This window comes from Solanum tuberosum, unplaced genomic scaffold, assembly GCF_000226075.1.
Source record: "Solanum tuberosum cultivar DM 1-3 516 R44 unplaced genomic scaffold, SolTub_3.0 scf00392, whole genome shotgun sequence".
Classification (NCBI taxonomy): domain Eukaryota; kingdom Viridiplantae; phylum Streptophyta; class Magnoliopsida; order Solanales; family Solanaceae; genus Solanum; species Solanum tuberosum.
The window spans coordinates 343134-369693 of NW_006239342.1; the positions used below are offsets into that span (position 1 = coordinate 343134).

Here is a 26560-nt window from a genome sequence, read left to right on the forward strand (position 1 = left end):
CCTAAGCCACAAATCCTCCACCTTTTGCCACTTGAGCTAGGCCTTGGGGGCACCATTGTTATTTTTTTTTAATGAAGTAGCATCATTGTTATTGTTATTACTAGTACTTATATATATTATACTTGTTTTTCACTCCTACTATTTCTTTGGTATGATGATGATATGAGTTGAGCTTAGATGAGGAAACATGATTAGTAAGGAATCATTATATCCGACCCCAACTTATTTAATATTGAGGCCTAGTTGCTGTCGTAGGTTTCAAAAGATATTTACTTCTTTTATTCTGTCCCTCATTTTTTATTATCCTAGCCTGTAATCCTGTAGTCCGTCATTTTGTTCAACACAAAAATCAGTAATAGGAGAACTAACAGAACTGAGGTTATCCTAATGGTAAAAGCAAAATTCCTACACACATGTCAGCTTTCCTCCTAGTACTGCTGAAAGAAACTAGAATCAAGCGAGTAGATATTTTCAACCTAGCAAGGAAAGAAGGATAGTAGTAGAATAGAATGTTGTTACGCGACTTCATGAGTGACCCCTCGTTAGAAAGATTACCATGTAGTCAATGCACATCTGCCTGACCAAATCATAAGTTTCAGAATCACCATATACTTGGTCAGCAACAGCACGGAAAAGGCAATTCCCATCTTCCAACATTTTCTTAACTTCTAAGCCTTTGGCTCGTCTTAAGTCCATTTCAAACTGCCGCTCTCTCTCCTAAAAGAAAGGAAACATGTTAGCTTGCAAATTTGGATATGTTGAAACCCTTACTCATCCTCAAATGGCTTTAACTTAAAATCACAAGATACAGTGACTTCTTCACTTAAGGCTACATAGTGAGAGCAGAATTTCCACTTTCTAGCCAGCTTACTCAAACTTGTCGATTCGGAAAAAATGTTCACCAACCAATAGAATGCATAAATAAAGAGACAAAGTTGATTCTTATTCCCTATGACCAATGAGAGGGGCATAAATTATCCATAATCTACTTTAATTGATACAGTGATGGGACATACCACATCATCATATGAGGATCCAAAGTTAGGGTTCTGCTCATCAGCACTATTATAACCTTCACTTTCACAATGTGACCGTGGAGAGGATGGCCTGGATCCAGCAGGTGAAGTCCTAGTTGAGAAAGTAGATCGCCCAGCAGTTCCCCTAGATGATCCTATCCGGATAGCATGTGAACTGCCCGTCAGAAATCTTCTAGGACTTGAGTTTAATGAAGCAGGTTTCGGGGGTGGGACAGGAGGTGGAGGTGGACATGAACTACATGCAACCCTCTGAACTGAACTTTCCTCATTTTCCTCTTCCACGACTCCTAAACCATCGAATTCCCTTGTCAAATCCTCACTGTCAAAACCACCATTTCTCTTCTCGTTGTCAACAATCTTTTCCTCATTGTTGCTTTGTTCGCTGCCCAAACTTTCCAACAATTCACCATCACCCTTATAGTTTGAAGAAGCAACGGAGGACTCTTCTAAAGCAACCTGTTCTTGTATTTCTTCTACGAAATCATCATCTTTCAAAGCTGATAATACCTGACTACTACTAGACGCCAGTGGCTGGGTTGGAGCTGAAGAAGAGGACGAACCAGGGAGCGAAGTTGATGACCTGTTCTGATTTGAGGATGAAGACGATGAAGCTCCAGCAGAACCGCGCTGAACCAGTATCCGAGTCATTTTGTGTAGTCTTCTTCAACCGAAATTAGAGAAATAAAGCCCTTGCTTTGAATTTGTCACGCTTCCTGGCCTTTGGGGCAGTCACACCAATACCTTGGCTGAACGATTTGTCCCAGCAGCTAACTTTGGTCTTATACTCACGAACTAATTTCTGCATTCCCCTAAAAATTCTCATGAGACCTTGACCTCCAATAATCTTATTTTGAAACAAGAAAACCCCCTTTTTTCCTAATGCCACTTGAAATTACCCAAAAGTAAATCCCCAAATACAAAGTTCACCTCCACTAGTCAAAACTGCAATAAAGACCATCAAATCACCACAAAAAACTAAGAAAAAAAACAGTTATACCCAAAAAAAACCCACTTCACTTCACTTAACAATACCAAAATTCAAGTTCAACAAGAGAATCTAAGGTTTCATCATATAACTACTCCATTAAACCAAGCTAGCTTCAAAAAATCAAGAAATTTAGGAGGAAAAACACCCCAAAATGTCCACAGCCATACAACATGAGATCATAAAAAATTTACACAGCAATCAATAAGGACAAACCCCAATTCTTGAAAAAATAGAAACTTTACCACAAAGATATCAAAATCGGATATCAAGAATCAATCTTTCAAGCTAATTATCAAACCCCACAAACAGAATCAACAAAATATTGATAAAAAACACATCTCAACATACAAAAAAAACAAAAACAAATTCAGAACGATATAGTTGACGAAGTTGGATACAACTTACTTGATTTTAAAATCACCAGCAACCAGAACCTGCTAGTAGAAGCTAGCTAGGGTTTATTACATGAAAATTCCGAGCAAATGGGTACAAATAAACTTCTAGGTAAAGAAAGTACATAAGATATATATACGTGTACGTATAGAGAGAGAAAGCTGGGTTTTCTAGAGAGAGACACAGATGAGGTAAGTGGAAATAATGGGAGGCTGAGTTTTTTACTCTTTAAAATAATAAATAAATAAAATATATCCAATATCTTTTTTAAAATTATAAATTATCGAGAAGAATTAAATAAAATATATCCAATATCTTTTTTAAAATATAAATTAGCGAGAAGAATTGCACCAACATAGTAATAATAATACTTCTGGTAAAGTTCTTAAAAGTTGATTTTTTTGTCCGTATTTAATAAGAAATGTGAGGGACGGGTTAGATAGAAGCGTTTACCTAGTAAACTAGTATAAAGATCTAATAATGAAACTATAGTCGTTCGAACAGATTTTTTAAAGTGAAAAGCAAGATACATCAGTCTCAACCAGGGGCGGATCTACTGAGATCTGTGGGGGTGCCACGCCACCCACAAGTTTCGACGGAAACTCTATTTATATATAGGTATTTATATACACCATATGTATAAATAATAAACGTGCCACCCAGTAAACAAAAGTGTTCTCTGGTGCCAGTGGTAGGCGACCAGATTTTTGTGTCTAAGTTCGCGGGATCGAACCCCACACTAACAGCTTTTTGTTTTAATATTTTTTCAACTGTAGGCAGCCTTTTTTTGTTGTTTTTTTTTGAACTGCAGCGTTTCTTTTTTAACCTACAAAGGAATATTCTCTTTTGATTTTTTTTTTACTTGTTAACTTACTATTATTAAGTATTAATCAATTTTTAAAAAAATAATAAAAATTAAGTATTAATCAATAATTAGTTTTTAACTATTTATTTGTTTAAACATAAAGAAAAGTTTTTTTTCTCTCTTCAATATTGAAACCCTGGATGTTCCTTTAAACTTTTCAACAACAAAAATCTGCCATTAATCAAAGCTTCAGCCTTCCGTCCGTCGCCCAATCCCGCTCACCCATCCGTCCATAAGACGAATAATTCTATATGAATCAAAAGTTGATTTAATCTGAGTCTACTGGTCATTAGAGGCGAATTCAAAATTTGAAGATTTCGGTGCATCAATACTAAGATTTAGGTAGTTAGCGAAACTTTTACTACAATTAACAAATAATGTAGTATTTTCTTGGTCACTAATGGCTCAAATATGATCTCTAAGCTAAACTTAAAATAAAAATAAATGAAATAGGGTTCTAGCTAGATTTGAATTGTATTTTCGCAAGTGGTTCCTCTGGCTTGTACCAACTACACAAGGGCACCCCTACGCTTCTTATAGGTGCACTGTTGATTATACGTTTCTCAAGCACGTTTTTCAAAGTTAATGGGTCGCACCCCTATCAAATCATGTGGGTTCGCCTCTGCTTGGCACCCCAGTGACTCGAAATCCTAGATCCGCCTCTGGTCTCAACAGAAGAAAAGGACCAACCGATCAATCGTTATTCAAGACTAACCGATTGATCGTTATCAAGAGAGATTCCAAAGGCCCAAATATTTTGCTAGCTTCGAAACATGGGATGAAGGTAAGAAGAAGACTAAACAAAGTCGTAGCTTAGTTGACATTCTAAAAAACATTTATCTTGTTTAGCCGAAAGACAAATATTCCTTACTAAACGAGTCACTTAATCACAAACTAGGGGGCCGTTTGGCCATGCGATATGGTATCATGATATGGTATCATAATATGTAATCATGAGATGAAATTGAAGTTTTGTTTGGACATGCGATATGAAAATTTTGTGTTATATATTTTCTCATAAACATAAGAATCTCATAAGTTGTAAAACTATTAAAATAGCCCCAATTGTTTATTCAATCTTACCGAATAAACAAAAAAAAAAATCACATAATAAATTATTATAAAGCTATTTGTTTCCCACTTAAGTAACTGTTTTATCAAACTTTAATTCAATAAAAAAATTGAACATAAATTGTAGTGAACTAGTCTTTAACATAATTTTCTCACATAATAATGACAATCTCCTCACGTTGAACTTGCATTTCTCGATCATGTGACCGAGAAGACGAACCAACATTGCTGCTTTGAGTCATTTTTTTTGTCAATATCATCCACAACTATATTTTCATGATCATAGGCCAAAAATATTTCATTACTCCTTTTCGCAAATAATTATGTAACACTGCACAAGCTATGACAATTTTCACTTGTGTCCTTGTTTCAATATTTTGAATCTATTTTTCCTAGCTCCAAAAGTCCGTGGGGTTGTTTTAACAAAACATTAACTTGTAGATCAATTTTTGTGTTTAAAAAATCTCAAATCATGATATGAAATTTCCATGTCCATATCATGATTTTTGGAGAACATGATATTTCATCTCATGATATGGAATCAGCGTGAAATCGCATGTCCAAACGCTGATTCCATCTCACGATTCCATATCATAATATGTATCGCATGGCCAAATGCCTACTAGGTGTGAGAAAAATCTTTTTCGCTCCACTTAGCCCTACCCACCCTCTAGCGCCATTTGAGTAATAAGTTATATAGGAGCTGGACGATCCTATTAAGCCGAAATGCAAACAATAGTGGAAGATTCGAACATTTTTCCATCCTAAATAAATAACAAAAAGAAAGAACAACTCGCACCAAACAATAGGTACACACACATATATAATATCTAAAAAAAAAATCCAACAAAGCATAATTAGATTTAAACTTGTTAATTTTTTTTATCTTTGGTTGAGCAACCAAACACTTCTACTTTACATATAAAGATTGACATTTATTTTTGTCAATATAAGTGGCAAAAACCCTCAATGGGTAAAAAGAATAGGAGCCTCATTGTTCAACTCTGATTTTATCTGGACATTATCTCTTCTTTTTTTCCTCCTGTAAAATTAAATCAATCATAATACATGGACTCTGAACTCTGAACACATCATAAATGAAAAAAAGAGAAGTAAAATTTGTGACAACAACAATATTAGACCAAAACGATTTTCTATGCTTTAATTTTCCATCCTCTCTCAGCAAGAGCTTCATTCACACGGCTAGCTGCTACTGCGGTATCATTAAGAGGAGGGTAACTCCAGCTTTCCGACATCTGCATTTTCAAAGGGGAGATTTAAGAAAAAAGATGGAAATATGGTAAGTGTATTAACAGAACAGAAAAGGAATTCAAATAGCCGACTCCAACTTGATTGGGATTTGGGAGTGAGGCGTAGTTATTTTTGTTGTCAAGTAGTCTCTTCCAGATGTGAGAACTTCCTCTCAACTCCATAATCAAGGCAACCTCAAAAAATTCCTTCTTCTTTATGGGGAAAGTAATAAAGCATCTTAGACATGTTCACACAAGCAAAATGTACTTCTTTATGGGGAAATGAATAGGTTTTTTTCCAATTTTTCATGAGGCGGATTGAAAGCTAAGTAGAGGAATTCTAAAGATTTCCCAAGGAAAAAATAGAGAGGTCTCCTACACTACTCATAATATGTGGACGTATCGACGTAATTTGATAGTCATTTGATCATCCATGCAGCACTTACCAAGGAGTCATATCAACTAGTATTGCATAGAAGAAATCAATTATAGGCACTATTACAGCTGGATCCGCTGACAAACTTGGGATTTGCGATCCCAGGTAAGATTGGCTTCAAGCTTTAGGATTCTTTTCTACTAGATAGGGTTGTAGCACAAAATGTAAATCTAAGTAATTGCCCATAAATCATATATGCTGCTTCCACAAGCAAATCATCTAAGTAACTCTCAGAACATTTTCAGCATGAGCAATCCAGATGTCTTCCTGTAAAGCTCATTCTAGAAACACACTTTTTAGGTGACTCCTCACTATTTTTAACTCATGAAAACAATACCACGTAAACACACTAAAATAAACACGCCAACCATGCTCTAAATTAACCAACATCCCATCAAGCCCAAACGCTCATAGTGACAAGAAAGACAAGTTTGGACGCACAAGCACCTAGCATTGTCTAGGCATACTTGTATTGAAGAACAATTTTCCTTTTTCTCAAGGCAGAATGTCATCACAATTATCAACTACTCCGAACAAGAATCATCAGTTTAGTTTGTAAAGAAGCGCCCAATGTATTTTTCAAGTTACAAGTTACCCTATTTTATCCATAAAGAAGGAGAAAGGAGAAGGGATCCTTACATCCTCAAGTCCAGTGAATGGCCTAGTCAGTCCTCTCTCTCTAAGTGTCTTGTGGAAATCTGTGAACTTCCATGTACAGCGTTCTGCTCCAACTACATACACAGGCTTCCTGGGAAGGAAGGTATGAATCACAATAAAATTTTAAGGAAAAACATGTTCAAAAATACTAGATCATCAACAACCGCTGAGCTAATAGTTAGACATACCCAGTACTGCAAGCCTCACTCAACATGCTAACTGAATCTGCTGTGATAACAAAAACATCAGCCCAAGCCAGATGCCCCATGTGTGGATTTGGCTCTGAAGATTTAAGAAAAGTATCCATTAGATGACCATCCAAATAAAACTATAACTACAAAAACCAATACGGATTATAGTGTCCGAGTCACCTTCACCATTCCAAATGTGTACTTTTGGATCCAAACCAAGCTCTTTGACCACAATTTTGGAATGCTACAAGAAATGAACATTGCGCAGAGTGTCAAACACATTAAAGATGTCACCAATTGGTAATAATTTAAAACACAATCTGTAAAAAATACCTTTTCTGGTGTCCTTCTGGAGAATGAGATTCTTACGCTCCCACAGCTCCCGAGAACATTGTGAAGGGAGGCTGTTAATTGCTTTACAAGGTCTGCCCCATATCTGCAGTATCCTAATCATAATCCAGGAACGATATAAGATGTATACACATGAACCTAGCGGCAAAGGAGAAGCTACAGCAAAGGGATAGATAAAGAACAAAATAGTCATACTGTACAGTCTTGATAAAATTTCATGAATTCCCATACATGTCTAAGTTTTCCGAGACTACTTAATAACTGAAGATAGAAAAGCAAGATTCAAATATACTACCTTTTAGGAAGTCTCCAAAATAACATGTAAAGCATGCAACGAAGATGATTAAACTATATAGATACTAGCTGTCGAAAAGGAATGATACTCATTTATGACTGATTGGAGCAGAATAAATTGGGTTACAATATCCTTACACTGTGAACCAAGCAATATGAAACCCAGTTAGGAAGATAAAGTACAGTCCACTCAAGAAGATGTTGAGCAGCAACAACATAAAAACACAAAATTTTGGAACCAAGCAATATGGCATGGATAAAGATCACACAGTTCACTCAAGAAGATATTCAGCAGCAAGAATTGAAAAGCAATAAATCTACACAAACAGACTGGTCTGCTTGACATGGAATAAGAAATTTATTCCAATTCATATCTCATGTTATTTCAGCCTCGTCTTTTCATACTTTCTTTTCTTTAACAAAATGAAGTTATGAAGTTCGATTTTGCAATCAAAGGATAGTCATTTGGATTGAAGAAATATTGTACTTGTAGGGCCTCCAATGTTGACCACCAATAAGGGCTTCGGCAAAGGTGCAAACTCTTCATGCCAGGTGGCAGCTGCAGCTCTAAGCGCAGCAAAATCAACTTGATGTAGAGCTCCTACCGTAAGTACCTTTCCAGAAGACAAAAGTCATAGCTCAGCAATTTAGGTACAAAAGCTCTCAACACAGAAATATATTACATATTACATGCTAAAACTAAATATTAATGTTGAGGATACCTACAACATGTTTATCAGGTGGTTCATGGGGTGTTATCCATTTGTGCAGAAAACGAGGAACTTGTTCCTTTCCTTGAGGAGTTAAAGAGTAATAGTCATGCTTGGGGGTGATTACCAAGTCGAACCTGTCCAAACGGGACCTTGGATGCTGAATCTGAAGTTAAAAAACAGCAGAGACAAATCAATGAGATTTTCTTCTCCAGACCCAAAAATATTCAAGAATTTACAAAAAAAAATAAAAAAATACACGGCATACAATCCAAATATGTAATAACAGCTTTCTTTGCTGAACTAAACAGGAAAATCAGTAGCTACATTTAACAGTCCCAAAAATCCTTCATTAGTCAACCAGCCGTTTGAGAAAAAAATTTGATCACAAAATTTTAGGAAGTCTCTAGTCAGAGCAACTTGTGTACAACAATAACAACATCACACCCAGTGTAATGTAATTCCATAGGTGGAGTCTGGGAAGGGTAGAATGTACCCTGACCTTATCCCTACCTCGTGGAGGTAGAGAGGGTGTTTCCGAAAGACCCTCTGTTCAAGTAACGCACATCAAAGCAGTATGAAAAGAAAAGTACAGAAGTAAAGAGGACATGACAAATAAATACGGAAAGCATTACATAGCACTCAGAAAACAAGGAACAGTAACAATTGCCAAATAATGTGACTTATGTGTGTTACTGAAAGCCATCACCATGCGAAGCAGGGGATTATCGCTTCATGGGTGAAGTCATGCGTTTCATAGAAGTGTGTAATTCAAATATAGTGATGCACAAAGTGATCCAACAAGAAGCATTCAATTCTTTGAATCTCAATTGAGGAGTTGGATTAATATCAACATTTTCATATCGTGGTGTTCGGGCCGTTTGCTCGTACCTCGACTAATTTCAAAAGGTACCTGCTACCCCTCACTAGCACAAGTATCCGGTAACTCTGTCAAAGGCTTGGACAGTTGGAAGAAATCACCTAGTCTTTTTGACTCCGGACGAATTTGAACTTGAGTTCTCAAACTTCTCAACCCACTTCATCGACCACTAGGTTATACCCTTAGGTGCATAGTTGTAATTGATCATTAAAGTACGAAATTCATATATATTTGATATTTTTTAATGTTATTGACTTCTGTGCTTCAATTCTTGCTTTTTGCTTCAAGCCTCATAGACCTTGTTGCTTTTAGAAATACAACAGGTTTGCACATTCACTACAAGGAATTTCACTGGACTTGCAGCCTAATTTCTTCTTCACCATTTTGGTTCCACTGTAGCTCATATCAACTAGCAGTAATCTTTATCAGGAGAACATCTATTGTACTAATTCATGATAACAGCTGATTGACAGAGTGGGCCAAAAGAAAACAGATACATTGTTCATTGACATGTAGACTTGTGCATCCAAATACAGATAGCTTGAAGTGGGAAAGACAGCTTTTCAAGCAGGCAAACATCCTCAAGTATCTGTCTGAACAAGAAAAACGGAAGCTATACAAGAAAATTCAATATGCCTTTGGCTTCTCAAGAATTTAGTCTCTAATAGGCAACCAGTAAAAAATTACAAGACTAAACTAACTTATCAAATAAAATGAACTGCAAGAGTAAATCACATCTTTCTCATATAAGTTTTTTTGATAACCAGACATACAAGTATATCTAAAGAAATGGAAACTGTTGTCGAGCTTGTCGCACCAGGCTTGCCTAGTATGGGTTACCTCTCCTATGTGGTTTGCGAGCTATTGCATAGGAGAGGGGTTTTACCCTGTGCGCACCCAAAGGGTAGATGAAAGTTCATAGATAAACGAAGCCGTCCAACAGCGAGAGTTAAACAACCATAGAGAAGAAGGGTCACAATGCACAACTTCTTTTGTATTAGAAAGAAAAAAAAGATGTCAGAAGACATTAAAATCTACCACGTGAAGAAATAAATTGGCAATTACCAAGATATAGATCATTGGTTTCAATTGTGTTATGAAACATGCTTCTTGGAACCTTGTCTTTTAAGCGTTCAGAGTTATACTGCAGATCTTCAAGATAATTTAAAACCAATTTGATGAAAATTTAAGTTATTCATAGTTAGGCTTGTAATTAGGAAGCTTTCGCCTTTCTGTACGCATGATTTAACCAACCCAATTTGAAGAATATTAATATTTCCTCAGCCCCTGTGGATCCAAGGGGTTCCTATCCTCGAGGCTATTAGTTTGTTACAACAGATAGCTTCTTCCTACAGGGTATTTATGAAGTAGATCAGTTAGTAGATTTCATAGGCTCTTTGTAATCATGACTACTTGGCCTTTGAATGTTTTTTTTGTTTGGTTGCCAGCATACCCTCATTGCTGATGAATACAACTTTACCATTCTCAAAAAAAAAACAGATAGCTTCTTCCTACAAATGTTTGTCACCTCTATAACAGAGATTTGGGATTATTGCAGTTGAAAGTCCATTTCACCAGTTTCTCTCTACTTTTTAATCTCCACAAGGACTAAAAACTATCCAGTTATTTCACCACTGATGCAGGAAAGTCGGACGTCATTCTGGAATGATGTGTGGGTTGGTCAATATCCCTTAATACAGCTGTACCCGGTGATCTATAATTTGAACCAACAGAAGGAGGCAACAGTAGCAGATGTCAGGGACAACCAAGGATGGAACCTCTCTTTTAGGAGAATGTTGAATGACTGGGAGATTGACAGTCTAACAGATTTCTACAATACTCTGGAGCAGGCCATCAAGTTTCAACCTAATGAAGACAATCTACACTGGTTGAAGGCCAAAAATGGGAAATTCACAGTAAAATCAGCTTACAGACACCTTGATAGGCCAGCTGCAATGCTCTTACCATGGCCTTGGAAGATGATATGGAAATTAAAGTACCTCACAAGGTGGCTTGTTTCACCTGGTTAGTAGCCAGACAAGCAGTACTAACTCAGGACAATCTAATGAAAAGGGGAAGACAATTATGTTCCAAATGTTTTTTTTGTGAAAGAGAAATAGAGACAACAAACCATCTCTTCATCCATTGTAGAGTGACAGAGAAACTGTGGCAGGTGTTTTTTAACTTAAGGGGTATCAGTTGGTCCATGCCAAGGCATACCTCCGAAGCTCTAACACGCTGGAATAGTGAAGGAAATTTGTCCGACCACAAAGAGAGATGGAAGATTGTCCCTGTTTGCATCTGGTGGACAATATGGAGGGAGAGGAACCAAAGATGTTTTGAAAACAAGAGCATCCCTTTCCAAAGTCTGAAGTTGAATTGTCTTATAACCTTTTTTTTTTTGGTGTAACTATGTACTCCCCAAAAAGGTGGAGGATATTACTCAGTTTCTAGATAGTTTAGGAGGGATATAGGTGGTAGATTTCTTTGGTTCTATTTACTGTAAATCCCAGATTGTAACTACTACTAGAATACACTATTGGTGTATCTTGTCTATAAAATGTTAACTTTCTCAAAAAAAATAAAAATAAACAGGAAGAGGTGAAAAGATTAAAAAGAAGAGAGGAAGTGGTTAAATGGACTTTCAACTATAACAATCTGCAGAAAAAAACATGTTCCCCACAGAAAAATCAGATTTCATACCTGGACAACAAAAACATTATCAGATGCCAATCTTTTAATGGAGCTAGTAATTGAGATCGTATCTCTTCCAGATGCAATCACCAGCAATGGACCATCCCTGAGAATGAACAATCATTAGCTCACCATTACTTCGCTGAGTTTTTTATCAAGAGCACAAAGATTAGTTCTACCATTACAAAATTGAAGGTCATTTATGAGAAAGGCGTATTAAGATAGGAGCAGCTCAATACAGAAAATTGAGATGGTCTGTGTTCTTCTCTTTAGTTTTTGGTGTAAATCTGAATATAGAGATAATCATGTGGCTATTTCAGATATGCTAGACTCCTATTTGAATCTTTTTCTTCTATTGTGCCCTATATTTAGCTAAGCTAAATTGATTTCAAGAAATTGTAGGTCTACAAAGGTAATTTCCTTCTATGTAATTTTAGGTCTACCTCGTATCATTTTTAAACTTTCCTCACCATAGTTCCACACCTATTGATCGGTGCATCTGAAGGTCGATGTCGATGCAGGACATGCCCAAACAATTTCAAATGATATTATCTCATTTCATCTTCAGTGCATGCTACTCACATCTTAGCCATAGACTCATGATAATCCTGCAATGTAAAAGAAGATTGTCCATGTCCTAGCCTGCCTCCTTGCACTTGTAACACCAACTGATGCAGACAACCTTCCATTTTCCAAGATTTTTTCCTGTCAAAATCAGCCCTCTAGAGGTTGGCCAAGTGAAAAAGCACATCTTTCTTGGCACACTTGTAGACCATATTGCATTACATGGGAAATCAATCTTCTCCCTAACCAAAAGTTTTTCATAAAAAGACTTCACTCAAACAGTCCATTGTTTCCCAAGCCCCACCACCAAAACATCAAGATTATCCACCAGACTAATTTACCTATGAAGTAAGTCTATCAATCTTTGAAACTCACTCACTTCCCAATCTTGGGAACCCCTTCTAAATCTCAAGTACCAAAAGATCTTTCCACCTTGTGTCCACCTAGTTTGTTGATTTCTCAGGTCTCTTTGGCAAGATATTATGTACAAATTCTGGAATTCATCTTTCAATAATACATTCTCATACCAGTCATGTCCCCAAAAGTATACTCTCCTCCCCACTACCAACTTGAATGAGATATTCTCCACGAAATAATCCCATCCCTTCAAGACATTCATCCACAACCCATAACCAAAAGGCTCTATATCTCTACATTTTTTTTTTAAAACCGAGAAATCCGTCTGTAACCCGCCCTTTGGACCAATCACAGCCTTCTAACTCGGTGGATAATGGGCCCGCCCCTCTACCCTTCTCCACTTAAATACTGGGCTTTGCTTTGCATGGTGTGGGGCTTGAACCTACGACCTAAGCCACAAATCCTCCACCTTTTGCCACTCAAGCTAGGCCTTGGGGGATCTATATCTCTACTTTTCCAACCCCCTTCCGTAATCCCATATTTATCAACAATAACCTCCCTTCCCACACACACAGAGACACACAAAAGACAACTTTATCCATCATCCTGCTCAAAGCTTCCACAACTAGAATAAACAACAACGATGATAAAGGATCCCCTTGTCTCAAACCCCTCAAAAATCCAAAAAAACAGCACTGGTTACCATTAACCAACACAGAAAATCTCACTGAAGAAATACAAAAATAGATCCATTTTCTCCACTTCCCCCAAAATTCCATTTGAAGCATAATGGAATGTTGGGATTTCCAATTCACATGATCGTATGCCTTTTCAAGATCTGGTTTGCACAACACACCCGTTACTCCTTTAAACCCTAAATTTCTTGTTGTTATGCTAATTACGTAAAAATGATAATATTTATGGGATCTACAACACTATCTCTTCTTGGTGGTTGAAAATAGAGTTACCAACGACTTCTTGATGAAAAGAATTCCGACACCACTTTTCTTTGTGGTGATCTGCAGTCTGCACTATTCCCGCGAACGTCAACTTTCTATTTTTGGTGAATTAAGCACTCTGAAGTAGGTTGGTCCACTTTGAAATTCAGGGAGTATGTTAGAATGTCAAGTGAATATGGGTCTAAATTCATCCATGTCTAGATTCATTGTACTTGAACAAGAAAAATCATATCAAATATTATATAAGATATGTTAAAATATTTCATATTTAATTAAAAAATGTTTATTTACCTTATCAACATAGTGATTAACAATTACCTACCCTATTAAACATAATCGAAGACTCCATTATAACAAGCACCCCTTATACCTTGTTAATTAAGTCTATGACAAAATTTTATATTTTCGCATAGTATCAAAGCAGACAAAGGTTATAAGTTTAAGTCTCTCAGCCAATCATTATCAAAAAGAATTTTCACGCGTTCGGTTCATGAAAAAATCTAAGCACACATAAGGGGGAGTGTCGAAGACATAATTAAGTAAGAAAAGTGTGCATTCTCTAACAGCTTAAGTTTACAGATGAAATGACCACATACTTCAACAATTACTACCATGATTAAACAATTATCATAAAATGCAACGGCAACCAAACGAATCACATAAATGAAGATGAAAACGGGAACTGGGTGGAAACTTACTTCTCAAATGTCTCGTGAGCCATTCTAACTATACTCTTCACGTCAGCTTCCAAAATAGATGACAAGCCTACATTGCCACCATTTTCCATAGGCAAAGTTCCTAGTTGTCTAGCCCTTCTTCTGAATAGAATCCCACATATCTGGCTTATGATGTAATACAACTTTTTGTGTAATGATACAGGAAGCCAGTGTAGCCACTCATTGACTCCTCCTCTTGGTCTAGTAACCCGCTGCATGTATAGAAAGCATCAACAGCGATTTTTAAAAAAAAAAACAAGATTTATCAACAATTACTTTTTCCCAAAATAAATACAGGACTTTCGAGTTATCAGCCCCTACTTACCTCTCTGTATCACTTAATAATTTAAAACAACATCGTTCAAATCAAGGAAGACAAGAAATTTCTAATATCAACCAGATTAGTAGAACCTTCAATTGTTTCATTCACTCTACTCACGCAAATTTTTGAACAAGTGTACGAGCATCAATACATTGTGAGAGGATCAACAAAATAGACAGGCAACCAGGACATAAATCAGGGTTAGGGAAAAATGGAGTTAAAAGTGAAGAGGTCTATCATCTGAGTTTTGTTTGCTCAATTTGAAGCAAGAAAGCAAAAGGTAATAAGACCCTAAGCCCCACTGTTGTGCAATCAAAATCTATTGGATAAGCAGTAAACAGTTTTCAACCCTTTACCATTTAAGAAACTATTAACCATTGCCAGTACAATCCCACTACCCCAAAGTCTCAAGACACAAAATCTATTGGATAAGCAGTAAACAGTTTTCAACCCTTTCCTCGCTTCGTCTTCGGCTTTCAGAGTTGTGAACTAACCTCTTCCTTTTACAGCCAGACAACTGGCGGATAAGCTGGGCATCTAAAGAACATAAGATCCGAGTATTTAAGAAACTACGCAAATTTTTGAACAAGTGTACGAGCATCAATACATTGTGAGAGGATCAACAAAATAGACAGGCAACCAGGACATAAATCAGGGTTAGGGAAAAATGGAGTTAAAAGTGAAGAGGTCTATCATCTGAGTTTTGTTTGCTCAATTTGAAGCAAGAAAGCAAAAGGTAATAAGACCCTAAGCCCCACTGTTGTGCAATCAAAATCTATTGGATAAGCAGTAAACAGTTTTCAACCCCTTCCTCGCTTCGTCTTCGGCTTTCAGAGTTGTGAACTAACCTCTTCCTTTTACAGCCAGACAACTGGCGGATAAGCTGGGCATATAAAGAACATAAGATCCGAGCATTTAAGAAACTATTAACCATTGCCAGTACAATCCCACTACCCCAAAGTCTCAAGACACAATATTTCAATTTCATGCCCACATCTTGTCATGTTTGACTTTATTACCCAATAAATTCATAAAGATCCCTTACAAAATATACTCTTTGCAACCATAAGCTACCAAAAACATTTCTTAAGACTCCTAAGTCTATACATTTGGCACTACCCAAAATTTTCATAAGTTTTGGTTCCACTATCATTTTCAACTCGTAGCGGCACGATACAGACATATTTAAATCAATTGCCAGAAATCAACACGCATATACCACAATACTCCAGCAACTCCAAATCTTATTCTCCTAATTCAATTTCACTTGGTTCATGTAAGACAGGAAATCACTCAGATACACCACGCAGATCAATATCTATATGAAAAACATCATCCTATCAAGTTTACGTTTCCTGCAATTTCATCTGTCCTGTTTGTAAACAAATTGATTCAACATCTAGAATAACCATGAGTACTTTTTGCCAACTAATTTCAATACTAATCAAAGCTCCGCATGGAATTACTGAACATGATTTCTAATAACTTTCTTCCTAAACTCAGAGAGGAGCAACTAATAATTTTCCAATACAAATACTGGGGAAAAAAAGAGCTCACATATAGAGTGTGCTTATCGGAGAGGCCGAGTGCTTGAATCAAACCAATACTTTGATTCTCCGAAGCAGGAAAACCATTACCGATGACAACAGCTCGCCTAATCGCACCATGAACTACACCTTCAAATATATCCGGCACACCGCCCATTCCTCGTGGACTTGCTGGAGGTTCCGGTAACCGTATCGGCTTCATTTATACCGATATTGAAAAAAAAAAAGTTATCAAACCCTAGAAATGTAGAAGATCGATTTCACTTCAAATAACCTGTTGATGACTGATGATGGCTTTAGATAGCCGCAAAGGCCAAAAAAAAGTTGATTTTTCTTCGTCTTTCTATTTGATGATTTCGTGGGGAGGACAACAAGGTTTTTCGATTACTTTTTTTATTTTATTTTATTTTTTATTTTTGGAGAAAAAAAAACAATATTAAATTGAAATCAAATATTATTACATAAAAATAAGTTAATCAAATATTTTTAAAAGGAGATCACAACTTCAATATAACAACAATAATAAAAACATATCCATTGAAATATCATAATTGGGTTTGGAGAGGATGAAGTGTATGTAGACGTTCTCATTACCTCGTGGATGTTGTTTTAAAGGCTATCAGCTTAAGTGTAACAAATCCAAACGCAACGAAGAAGAAAATGGTGGGGAAAACATAACAATTAACTAGGGAGCAATGCAAATCTTAAAAAGAACAAGCTTAAACTCTCAGAAAGCAAGACAACACTCCACTATATAGTAACCTTCTACACTAATACACATCATCCACACCTTCTTGTCTAAGGTCATATCCTCGATAACCTGAAGTTGAGTCATGTCATGTCTAATCACCTCTTCTTAATACTTATAAGGTTTATCTGTACCTCTCATCGTACCTACTAACCAACCCATCGCACCTCCTAACGAGAACCTATGTGCATTTCCTTTTTACATATCCAAACCACTTTAATCTCGATTCCCTCATTTTGTCCATACATCATTATTTTCGCGATATGCATCTTATGAACATGTAAGTTCTTGACTGAATAATACTTTGCCTCATATAACAAAATTGATCAAACCACCAATTTCCGCATTACTCCAATAATTTTTTGAACAATAGTCTACCTTGCACAAAACATAATTACTTTAAACATAAATATTTCTCCATAATTAGCTCGATTTCTCAAGTCAAAGTTATATTTAATGTCAAAATACTATTAATTTGTTTGACCAAGATTTTATCAAGTAAAATAGTTTTTCTTTATAGAATAGAAGTATTTTTTTTGGAATTTGGATCAAGCACAAATTATGACTTTAAAATTATCAAAACATATTTTTTAAAACCGATTAACCAAACACAAAATCTCTACTCATATTAACACACTAAAAAACAGTTTAATGAAGATGATGAATTGAACATTTTATGGTAAAAATACACTTGTGAGTTTTGAGCGTCAAATAAGGGACTATATTTGCAAAATATAATCCTTAGATAAAGCTCCCCGTTAAAACGATCCACCGGCCCGCCGGAAACTTCCCTCCGTGATCAGAAAAAGCTACCTATGGCAACTCACAGTTGAGTAACCTTTCCTCCATTAGAGCTCCGAAGCAGCATCCTACTACTACTGGTGTGATTTTGCTTCAGAGCAAAACATACAAATCTCTACTGTTTCGCTCACTTCCACGGCTACAAATGGATATACTTTTCGCTCAGATCCAAGCCGATCTCCGTTCAAATGACGCACTCCGTCAATCAGGAGCTCTTTTACAAGCTCTCCAACAATCCGCAGCCGGAAGAGACATCTCCGTCCTCGCCAAATCCGCTGTTGAAGAGATCGTCGCATCACCAGCTTCTGCCATTTCGAAAAAGCTCGCATTTGACCTAATTAGATCCACTCGTCTTACCGCTGACCTTTGGGAAATTGTTTGTACCGGAATTCGCAATGATCTCGACTTTCCTGACCCGGACGTTACTGCTGCTGCTGTGTCCATACTGGCTGCTATTCCTTCTTACCGTCTCGGTAAGCTTATTTCTGACTGTAACAAGCAGATCTCTAGCTGTTTTGATTCTTCGAGTGATAATCTCCGTTTTGCTATTACTGAAACTCTTGGTTGTATCCTTGCACGTGATGATCTGGTGACATTGTGTGAGAATAATATGAATTTGTTGGATAGGGTTTCTAATTGGTGGAATAGGATAGGGCAGAACATGCTTGATAAATCTGATGCTGTTGCGAAAGTGGCGTTTGAGTCTGTAGGGAGATTGTTTCAGGAGTTTGAATCGAAAAGGATGAGTCGTTTGGCTGGTGATAAGCTAGTGGATAGTGAAAATTCTGTTGCTATTAGGTCTAATTGGGTTTCTTCTATGGTGGATTTTGTTTGGAGAAGAAGGAATGCTTTAATGGCACGGTCATTGGTTCTCCCCATAGAGAATTTTCGAGCTACAGTTTGTCCGCTTGTGTATGCTGTGAAGGCAGTAGCTTCGGGTTCGTTAGAGGTGATCAAGAAGTTATCGAGGTCTTCCAAGAGTGGGAATGCAAGTTCATTAGACACTGTGAATGTGGAGAAGTTTGTGGGTGTGTCTGATGTTGTTTCACATTTGGCACCTTTTCTAGCATCATCATTGGATCCATCATTGATATTCGAGGTGGGGATTAACATGTTATACTTGGCTGATGTTCCTGGAGGGAAACCTGAGTGGGCATCCACATCCATCATTGCAATTCTCACTCTTTGGGATAGACAAGAGTTTTCTTCTGCAAGGGAGAGTATCGTTAGAGCTGTTGTCACCAATTTGCATCTTCTTGATCTCAGTATGCAGGTTGGTGAATCCGTTGCCTTCTTGTTTGTCTTCTTCTGAGGACAAATGAAAATTACTGATTTGGCTTATTAACAACAGCAACCTTGTAATTTCTATGATCCTCTATGATGATTATATCTGAAATGATAGTAGATTCTTTGTACATCATTTCACTGTCCAGTAGCAGTTACTGAAATCATGACCCATTCAAGTATTACATTAATTATCGATCTAAAAGAAAAAAAGTATAACATTAATCAGGATACGTAGATGATCAGGAATCATTCTTAGATATTTTAAGCTCCTTATAAGAAGAACAAAGATTGTATTTTTGTTATTTTGTTTTCTCTTGATGTAACTGTCACGTTTTGGCTTCCATCACAAATTTTGTCATGATGATACTTATAAATATACTGGATATGTTGACTTCTCAAAAAAAAAATAAAAAATCGTTGACTGGTATAACTGGATTTCCTGATGCATGCTACTATAACCACTACCCCTGCCTCATTTCTGCATTGTGCTAATGTTTGCTGCAAGTTGTTCAGCAATCTAGCAGGTGTGTATTACTGTTCAGAATATATTATGCTCTTGTTTTTGAAGTTTCCTTCTCGAGAATTTTACTTTTCAATTTGAATTGATTGAACACAAATGGTTTCATTTCAATCCTGTTGGTAAAGATCTCCTCTTCATTTCCTTCATCCTTCTTTTCATCTGGCCTTAGTTTAGTATACTTTACCTTATTCTTTTGCTTTTTCTGAACTCAGTGCAAACTACTTGGAGAGCAGTCTTCATTTTTGCTTGTTAGTTACTGGTTGGTTTAAAAAGAATTAAAAAGAGAAAGATGATATGACTCTAATTTCACCTCTTGGTGTTCTAGCTGGTTGGGCATGTTTGCAGAAACATTGTTCAGTTCCCATTTTCCATCACCTCTGCGATCTTGGTATATCACAGTCAGATCTTTTGGTGATTCAATTGTGCATTGTGTTAAGAATTATTCTGATCTGATCATGAAGGAGAATTGATTTACTTTCATGATGATGGCCTTGTCAATTATTTGTTCAGTCATTGTCTAGAAAACACTTATCTAATACATTTGCTTTCTGCAGGTTTCTTTATTTAATAAGCTGCTTCTTATGGTGAGAAATCTGAGAGCAGAGTCAGATCGCATGCATGCTTTAGCATGCATCTGTCGAACCGCTCTCTGTGTTGATCTTTTTGCAAAAGAGAGTGTTAGAAGAGGGCAAAAACCTGTTCCAGGGACCGATATTGCTTCACTTTTTGAGAATGCAAGAATAAAAGAGGACCTCCATAGTGTAACAAGTAAAACCTTGTTTAGAGAAGAACTAGTTGCAATGCTGGTGGAGAGCTGCTTTCAGTTATCACTGCCACTTCCTGAACAAAAAAATTCAGGTATGGAAAGCAGAGTTATTGGAGCTTTAGCCTATGGAACTGGTTATGGTGCATTAAATTGGACAGAACCAGCTTTGGAAGTGGTGGAAGTTTGTAGACCATGTGTCAAATGGGATTGTGAAGGTCGAACATATGCTATTGACTGCTATTTGAAGTTGCTTGTCAGGCTTTGTCACATTTATGATACAAGAGGAGGTGTGAAAAGAGTCAAAGATGGGGCTTCTCAGGACCAGATTCTGAATGAAACACGGTTGCAGAATTTGCAAAGGGATCTTGTCAAAGATCTACGTGAGGTTTGTTGAGCTTTTATAGTTACTTAATGACATATGTAAGATGCAATTTGTCCTTCGAGATTGTTCTTGCCCATGGAATAGCCCATGGAATTGTATGTTTTAAACTTTAATTGCCTTTTGTATAGTGCCAACAAAACCAAAGTTACTCAAGATGCCCAAGTATTATGTTGTGTTTACACATGCTGAATAAGTCTTTACAGAAGTTCTTGTTTAGCTGAGCCTGCCTCATTATATCAGCCGTCCTAAACCAACACGAAGTTTTCATCTCTGGTACTGAATGCTTTTGGATTATTCTAGCTTAACTTTTCTTAGTTTTTTCCAATGCTAAGATGAAATTGAGCTGCAGAGTTTGTTCATCAGCATGTCATCCACTAAAGGAACTCTACACCTTCTCTGACTATGTCCCCCTTCCTCCTCCATAATACTGAAATGAAGGGAAGAGGAGGAGATAAAGCTATATATAATCTGAAGTTATTCGGGGTGCTTTTCTTCTACATTTGTGTTTTATTAGTAATTTCTGTTCTGCCTCAGGCTCACCGTTTGTCATGTTCCAACCTTTTGTACTACTTCACTAACCAGGTGAGATATTGTTTCTTAAATTTGTCTGGAACTTGCATCTTGCAGGTGAACACTCCTAGAATATGTACTCGACTTATTTGGGCTATCTCAGAGCATATTGATCTAGAAGGTTTGGATCCACTTCTGGCTGATGATCCAGAAGATCCCCTGAATATAATAATATCAAATATCCACAAAGTTCTCTTCAATATAGATTCGTCTGCCAGCAACACAAATCGCCTTCAAGATGTTCAAGCAGTTCTTCTGTGTGCTCAGAGGTTGGGATCACGTAATCCCAGGGCAGGGCAATTGCTAATAAAAGAACTTGAAGAGTTTAGGACCAATGCATTAGCTGACTCAGTGAACAAACATCAGTGTCGGTTAATACTGCAGAGGATCAAATATGTCACCAACCACTCGGAAAGCAAGTGAGTTGGATGTTACTCTTTTCTCTCAATTGATAATGGTAATATAATGTAGATCAGATGCTGCCCATATCTGATTACCCTGTAAAATGACTGAAATGAAGGGAAAACTCTTCATATAAATTTAAACTCCTCAAAAATCATTTGGCTTCTAGATCTCTATTCAGAATCCTCATCTGTTTTGGAAAAATAAGCTCCTATGACTATGAGATTGTGGGAGTTAACCTGAAAGGATTAGATTGTAGTTTATTCCTAGTTAAACATTTAAACTTCTGCAGTCAGTATCCCCTCGGTTCCTCCAGGGGGTGGGGGAGGCTTAGTGTTTAAAATAACATAATCTGTTTAAGCAAATGTGAGGGGTTTAGATGGTTGTAGGATACTTCATCTGAAAAGTTATAAATTTTCTTAGCAAAACTGTGAAACATTTGTTGGATGATACATCATTCTCAAAAGAATTGTTGGATGATACTTCTGTTTTCTTTTATCTTTTCCAAGGTGGGCTGGTGTTGGTGAAGCAAGAGGAGATTATCCATTTAGCCATCACAAGTTAACAGTTCAGTTTTATGACGCATCTGCTGCTCAGGACCGAAAACTGGAAGGATTGGTGCACAAGGCTATTTTAGAGCTTTGGAGGCCTGATCCTAGTGAGCTAGCTCTATTGCTGGCTAAACGAGTAGATTCTACTTTACTCAAGGTTCCTCCTAGTGCATATACTTTGACTGGCAGCAGTGATCCTTGTTATGTTGAAGCATATCATTTGACTGATCCAAGTGATGGAAGATTTACCCTGCACTTAAAGGTCAAGATCTCTACTTCTCTTTGTTGTTATCGACTTATCATTGATTTGTTTCTTCTGTGCGCTGCATCTTTGAAATCATTTACAAAACGTTTCTTGCCATTATGGCATCCTAGCAACCATGTCTTGGCTGTAGGACAATTGTGATTTGCTTCCTGGTTGTAGATGGTAGAATGCATGTAGTATACTTCTGATGAACAAAGTTAAATCTTGCTGAGTTATTTCGGGATGGAGGGACAGTTTCTTGTTACATTCTTACTGAAATGATGAAGAAGAGTTTGGATCTTTGGCTGGCAGGGAAGGTGGGATGTATTATGTGGTGGTAAAGGCAAATCCAGCTATATTAAACGAACAATTTGAATTAGGCTGCAGAGCTTTAGGGATGTGGAGATACTTTTTTTTTTTTACATTCGAACTGGAAAGAAGAGTTTGGCTACAGTGCTTAAGACAAGTACAAAATGTACTGGTATAGACCAGTACAAAGTGCAACAAGGAACATCAATTATTTTATAAATTTATATCTACTTTTTTTTAGTAAAACTATTTAAAAAATGAATTTATCGTGTTTTGATAGGAAGAAATTTTAACGACATGCCTTTTCTTGCTTCAGTTTGACGAAACACAAATTTTGTGAATGCAATTGATATGTGTTACCTTAGTTCCTAGCTGTCCTATGTTTAGACAAAAACAGAGAAGAATAAACGGAATAGGCATTGAACTCAAACATGAGCATGGGTGGATTTGTTCCACATCCATTTGATCTTCAGTTCGATCAGCAACCATGGGAAGAAAAGTTTGATCAGTAACCCACCCCTGACCTACATTAAATATTCATAAATTGAAACCTGCCCCTGGCATAAGAGCTCCCCACCACGCCCTGCCTAAACTTTAACTGGCCCTGCTATGCATCCACCCAACCCCACCCCATTTCCATCTCTACATTATATATATATATATATATATATATAGAGAGAGAGAGAGAGAGGGAGAGGGAGAGGGAGAGGGAGAGGGAGAGAGAGAGAGGGAGAGAGAGAGAGAGAGCGAGCGAGCGAGCAAAGACTTCTTTTCCCTGTTAAGGCAGTTAGCTAGTGCTTTATAAAAGAAGTCTCATATGATATCTTTGGACAATTCTATGTAACCCTACCCATCGACTTAGATCTTGCTGTGTCTCATTTATAATATCCCAATTATAGTTTTGTCATGAGTAATTACCAAATAGGAGTGAACTACTGAATAAACATGCAAGCAAATAACATGATAACATGTTCATTAGTGTGTCTTACTCTGAAATGCAAGGGAGGTGGACAACAACCACAGATAACATGATTGGGAATGGCGGTTTACCTGTGGAGCTAGCTGCACTTATTATTAATTTGATCGATATGTTTGAGATCTTTGATGATCCATCAAATATCCCATAATTGGTAGTGGGCCATGGGGGCAGCCTTAATGTTATGTGCTAACAAATATTTTGATGAAATATGAGTTGCATTGTTGTATGGAACCATTGGTCAGGTGAATCACTATTTATTTGTAGTTTTCGTAAATCTTGGAGGCAGCATCCAGCAACAAATACAGTGTATTTGCACCTTTGCGTGAACACCATGGTTTTCATTGTACTAACAATCATAATGTTTGCAGGTTTTGAATTTGACCGAGATAGAACTTAACCGGGTGGATTTACGAGTTGGACTTTCTGGTGGATTGTATTTCATGGATGGATCTCCTCAAGCAGTACGCCAGCTGCGGAATCTTAATTCACAGGTTAAACCTTGTTTGAGACAGTCATGCTTATTTATCTCTGAAGCCCATTTTCCTCCCTTGTGAATTTGATTCTTCTGCTAACAGAAGGCAAAATTATTTTGCTCATTAAACATGTTATTACTATTTTTTGTCCACATTTTAGATGCATCTTCTCCTGTGACTTTTGTCCTAAAATGTATTATGACTATGGTTACTATCAAATGCTAACTTGATAAAATTAGTACAGTTGTTCCTGGAACAGACATTGACAACATTAGCGATTTGGATCATTGAAGTAGTAATTGAATTGCGTGTAACATATTATTTCTATGTTGCTCAGACAGTCAGACTCTTCCAAAATGTCACTGGGTGCGTATGGATTCATCAAAAGTATTGCATTTTTTTGAGAATCCGACACAAGCGCGATTGCATTTTTGGAGAGTCCAAGCAACATAGTAATATTTAGCAATTTAAACGGTTAGAGAGATGACTTTTGAGAATCCGACACAAACGGTCTATGCAAAAAAGATTGTCTTCACTATGCCTCATCACACGTGGGACAATCTTTTTTGCATAGACCAAGTACATAAAATCCTTTTAGGTGATGGGATGGGGAGAATCAAACCTAAGATCTTTGCATGCTGTAGTATCATGTGAATTGGGTGAGTTTTCTCATGTTAAAAGTTCAACTGTTTTAGAGGAAGCATGCCTATTTAACTATTTTATTTTAGGTTGCTACAGATGGCATGCTATAGTGACAGTTGTTAATCGATGAATTGGCACACTAAGATAGAGGTTAAGGTTCATGAATCTTTTTGTTGTTGTCTGAGGTTTCTAATCTTTTTTTTTTTTTTTTTACCATATTCACCACTTATCAAACATAGAAAAATCACAATTCGTGTTTTCAGATACTATCCAAATACAATTAGAAGCCTAGATTGTCTCTTGCATGTTTGGTGTGGTTACACCTCTTTAGTTTGGCTTGACATGTGAGAAGGAAGAAGAAAATATGTAATGGTTAAAGATCCCAATACAAAATAGTGTAGAAACTTGTATTGGTTGTTCCAGGTTTTTTGGACCAACATCGCCTCTTTTGAAGGAAGTTCCCTACCTTCGACTGGGCCAAAAGGCTGGGGTGGGTAGGGGGGATATGGACGGGATTTTTCTGATTTACCTGAAACCTTTTATGCTAATCTCGTTTGGCTCGAAAGAGTTACTCGATTTTGAATAACCCTTTATATTTTCCATTCATTATCCGTATACATTGAATCTTGGACCCAAATGTTCATTTGTGGTACTCTTTACATTGATAGCTTCTGCTTCATTCATGATTGATAATTGACTGGACTTGCATGAATCCAGGAACCAGTACTCACCAGTGTTACTGTGGGTGTTTCCCATTTTGAGCGTTGTGACCTTTGGGTTCAAGTACTTTACTATCCTTTCTATGGTTCTGGTCCTGCTCATTATGAAGACTCTGAAGAGGATCCACAAGTTATGAGACAAAAGAAAAGCCCGAGACCTGAATTAGGGGAACCTGTCATTTTGAGATGTCAGCCATACAAAATTCCTCTGACTGAGCTTCTTTTGCCACACAAAATTTCACCAGTTGAATATTTTCGTCTATGGCCTAGTTTACCTGCTATAGTTGAGTGTACTGGCACCTATACATATGAAGGAAGTGGATTCATGGCTACTGCTGCTCAGCAATATGGGGAGTCTCCGTTTCTAAGTGGCCTGAAATCACTGTCTTCCAAACCTTTCCACCGAGTTTGCTCGCACATTATCCGTACAGTTGCTGGATTTGAGGTCAGTAACTTCTTTTCTGAAGAGTTTTTTTTGTCTTTCGATTTTCTTTTGAAAGAGTTTTACTAAGTCGGATTTAGAAGCCACCTTTAAGTTTTCAGGCACTTCTAATTGGGCATTTTACGTATGAACTATTGGGAACCCCTAAACTATCATCATTTTGCATGTTCCATGCATAAACTATTGAGTGTTCACAGATCCCCCTAAACTACCGTGAACTCATCCCACGAACTCATTCTTCCGGTCATCTCCCACACGCCTCTCAACAAGTTATGCCAAACATTTTGCCCATATTCAACTAGTGATTTTTTTAATATAAAGGGAGTAATAGGCCAGGGGATAACAGGAACACCCAATAGTTCAGATATAAAACTCGCAAAATGACGATAATTTGGGTGGGGGTGGGGGTGGGGTTGGGGGCGTGGGGGTAACCTTTTGTCTCA

The 26560-nt window shown here is 37.1% G+C and overlaps 3 protein-coding genes across 6 annotated transcripts in view; 1 reads left to right on the top strand and 2 right to left on the bottom strand.

The window, feature by feature from the left end:
* Positions 1 to 2625, bottom strand: part of LOC102597381 (OTU domain-containing protein 5-A-like) — a 7432-nt gene extending 4807 nt beyond the window's left edge. The window contains exons 1-3 of one of the 4 annotated variants that reach the window (XM_006362809.2): positions 2431 to 2625; positions 1017 to 1836; positions 556 to 717 (exon numbers count right to left, since the gene is read on the bottom strand). In XM_006362809.2, coding sequence (XP_006362871.1) covers positions 556 to 717; positions 1017 to 1685 — 831 coding nt within the window. In that variant the 5' untranslated portion in view covers positions 1686 to 1836; positions 2431 to 2625. Of the gene's footprint in view, positions 1 to 555; positions 718 to 1016; positions 1980 to 2430 lie in introns of all 4 variants that reach the window. The other 3 variants (XM_006362808.2, XM_006362807.2, XM_015303201.1) reach the window with 3 other exon arrangements.
* Positions 2626 to 5193: 2568 nt separating this feature from the next.
* LOC102598123 (mitochondrial fission protein ELM1) lies at positions 5194 to 16658 on the bottom strand. Its single transcript, XM_006362810.2, has 10 exons — positions 16293 to 16658; positions 14396 to 14625; positions 11827 to 11923; positions 8260 to 8409; positions 8021 to 8147; positions 7222 to 7334; positions 7069 to 7132; positions 6886 to 6979; positions 6680 to 6788; positions 5194 to 5610 (listed from the first exon to the last, which is right to left on the bottom strand). Exons 1-10 carry the CDS (start codon positions 16482 to 16484, stop codon positions 5509 to 5511), a joined length of 1278 nt encoding a protein of 425 aa, XP_006362872.1. The 5' UTR covers positions 16485 to 16658; the 3' UTR covers positions 5194 to 5508.
* Positions 16659 to 17696: 1038 nt separating this feature from the next.
* The window catches only part of LOC102598453 (protein TPLATE), a 10760-nt gene continuing 1896 nt past the window's right edge, over positions 17697 to 26560 (top strand). The window contains exons 1-6 of the mRNA XM_006362811.2: positions 17697 to 19104; positions 20193 to 20789; positions 21414 to 21775; positions 22268 to 22571; positions 24210 to 24332; positions 25674 to 26120. Coding sequence (XP_006362873.1) covers positions 17977 to 19104; positions 20193 to 20789; positions 21414 to 21775; positions 22268 to 22571; positions 24210 to 24332; positions 25674 to 26120 — 2961 coding nt within the window. The 5' untranslated portion in view covers positions 17697 to 17976. The remainder of the gene's footprint in view (positions 19105 to 20192; positions 20790 to 21413; positions 21776 to 22267; positions 22572 to 24209; positions 24333 to 25673; positions 26121 to 26560) is intronic.

Coding starts and splice junctions, on each gene's coding strand:
- LOC102598123 (XM_006362810.2), bottom strand. CDS start 16,484: ATGAAGCCGATACGGTTACCGGAACCTCCAGCAAGTCCACGAGGAATG. Junction 8,148..8,259: donor AACCACCTGATAAACATGTT/GTAGGTATCCTC, acceptor TCTTCTGGAAAG/GTACTTACGGTAGGAGCTCT. Junction 7,133..7,221: donor CCAGAAGGACACCAGAAAAG/GTATTTTTTACA, acceptor CATTTCTTGTAG/CATTCCAAAATTGTGGTCAA.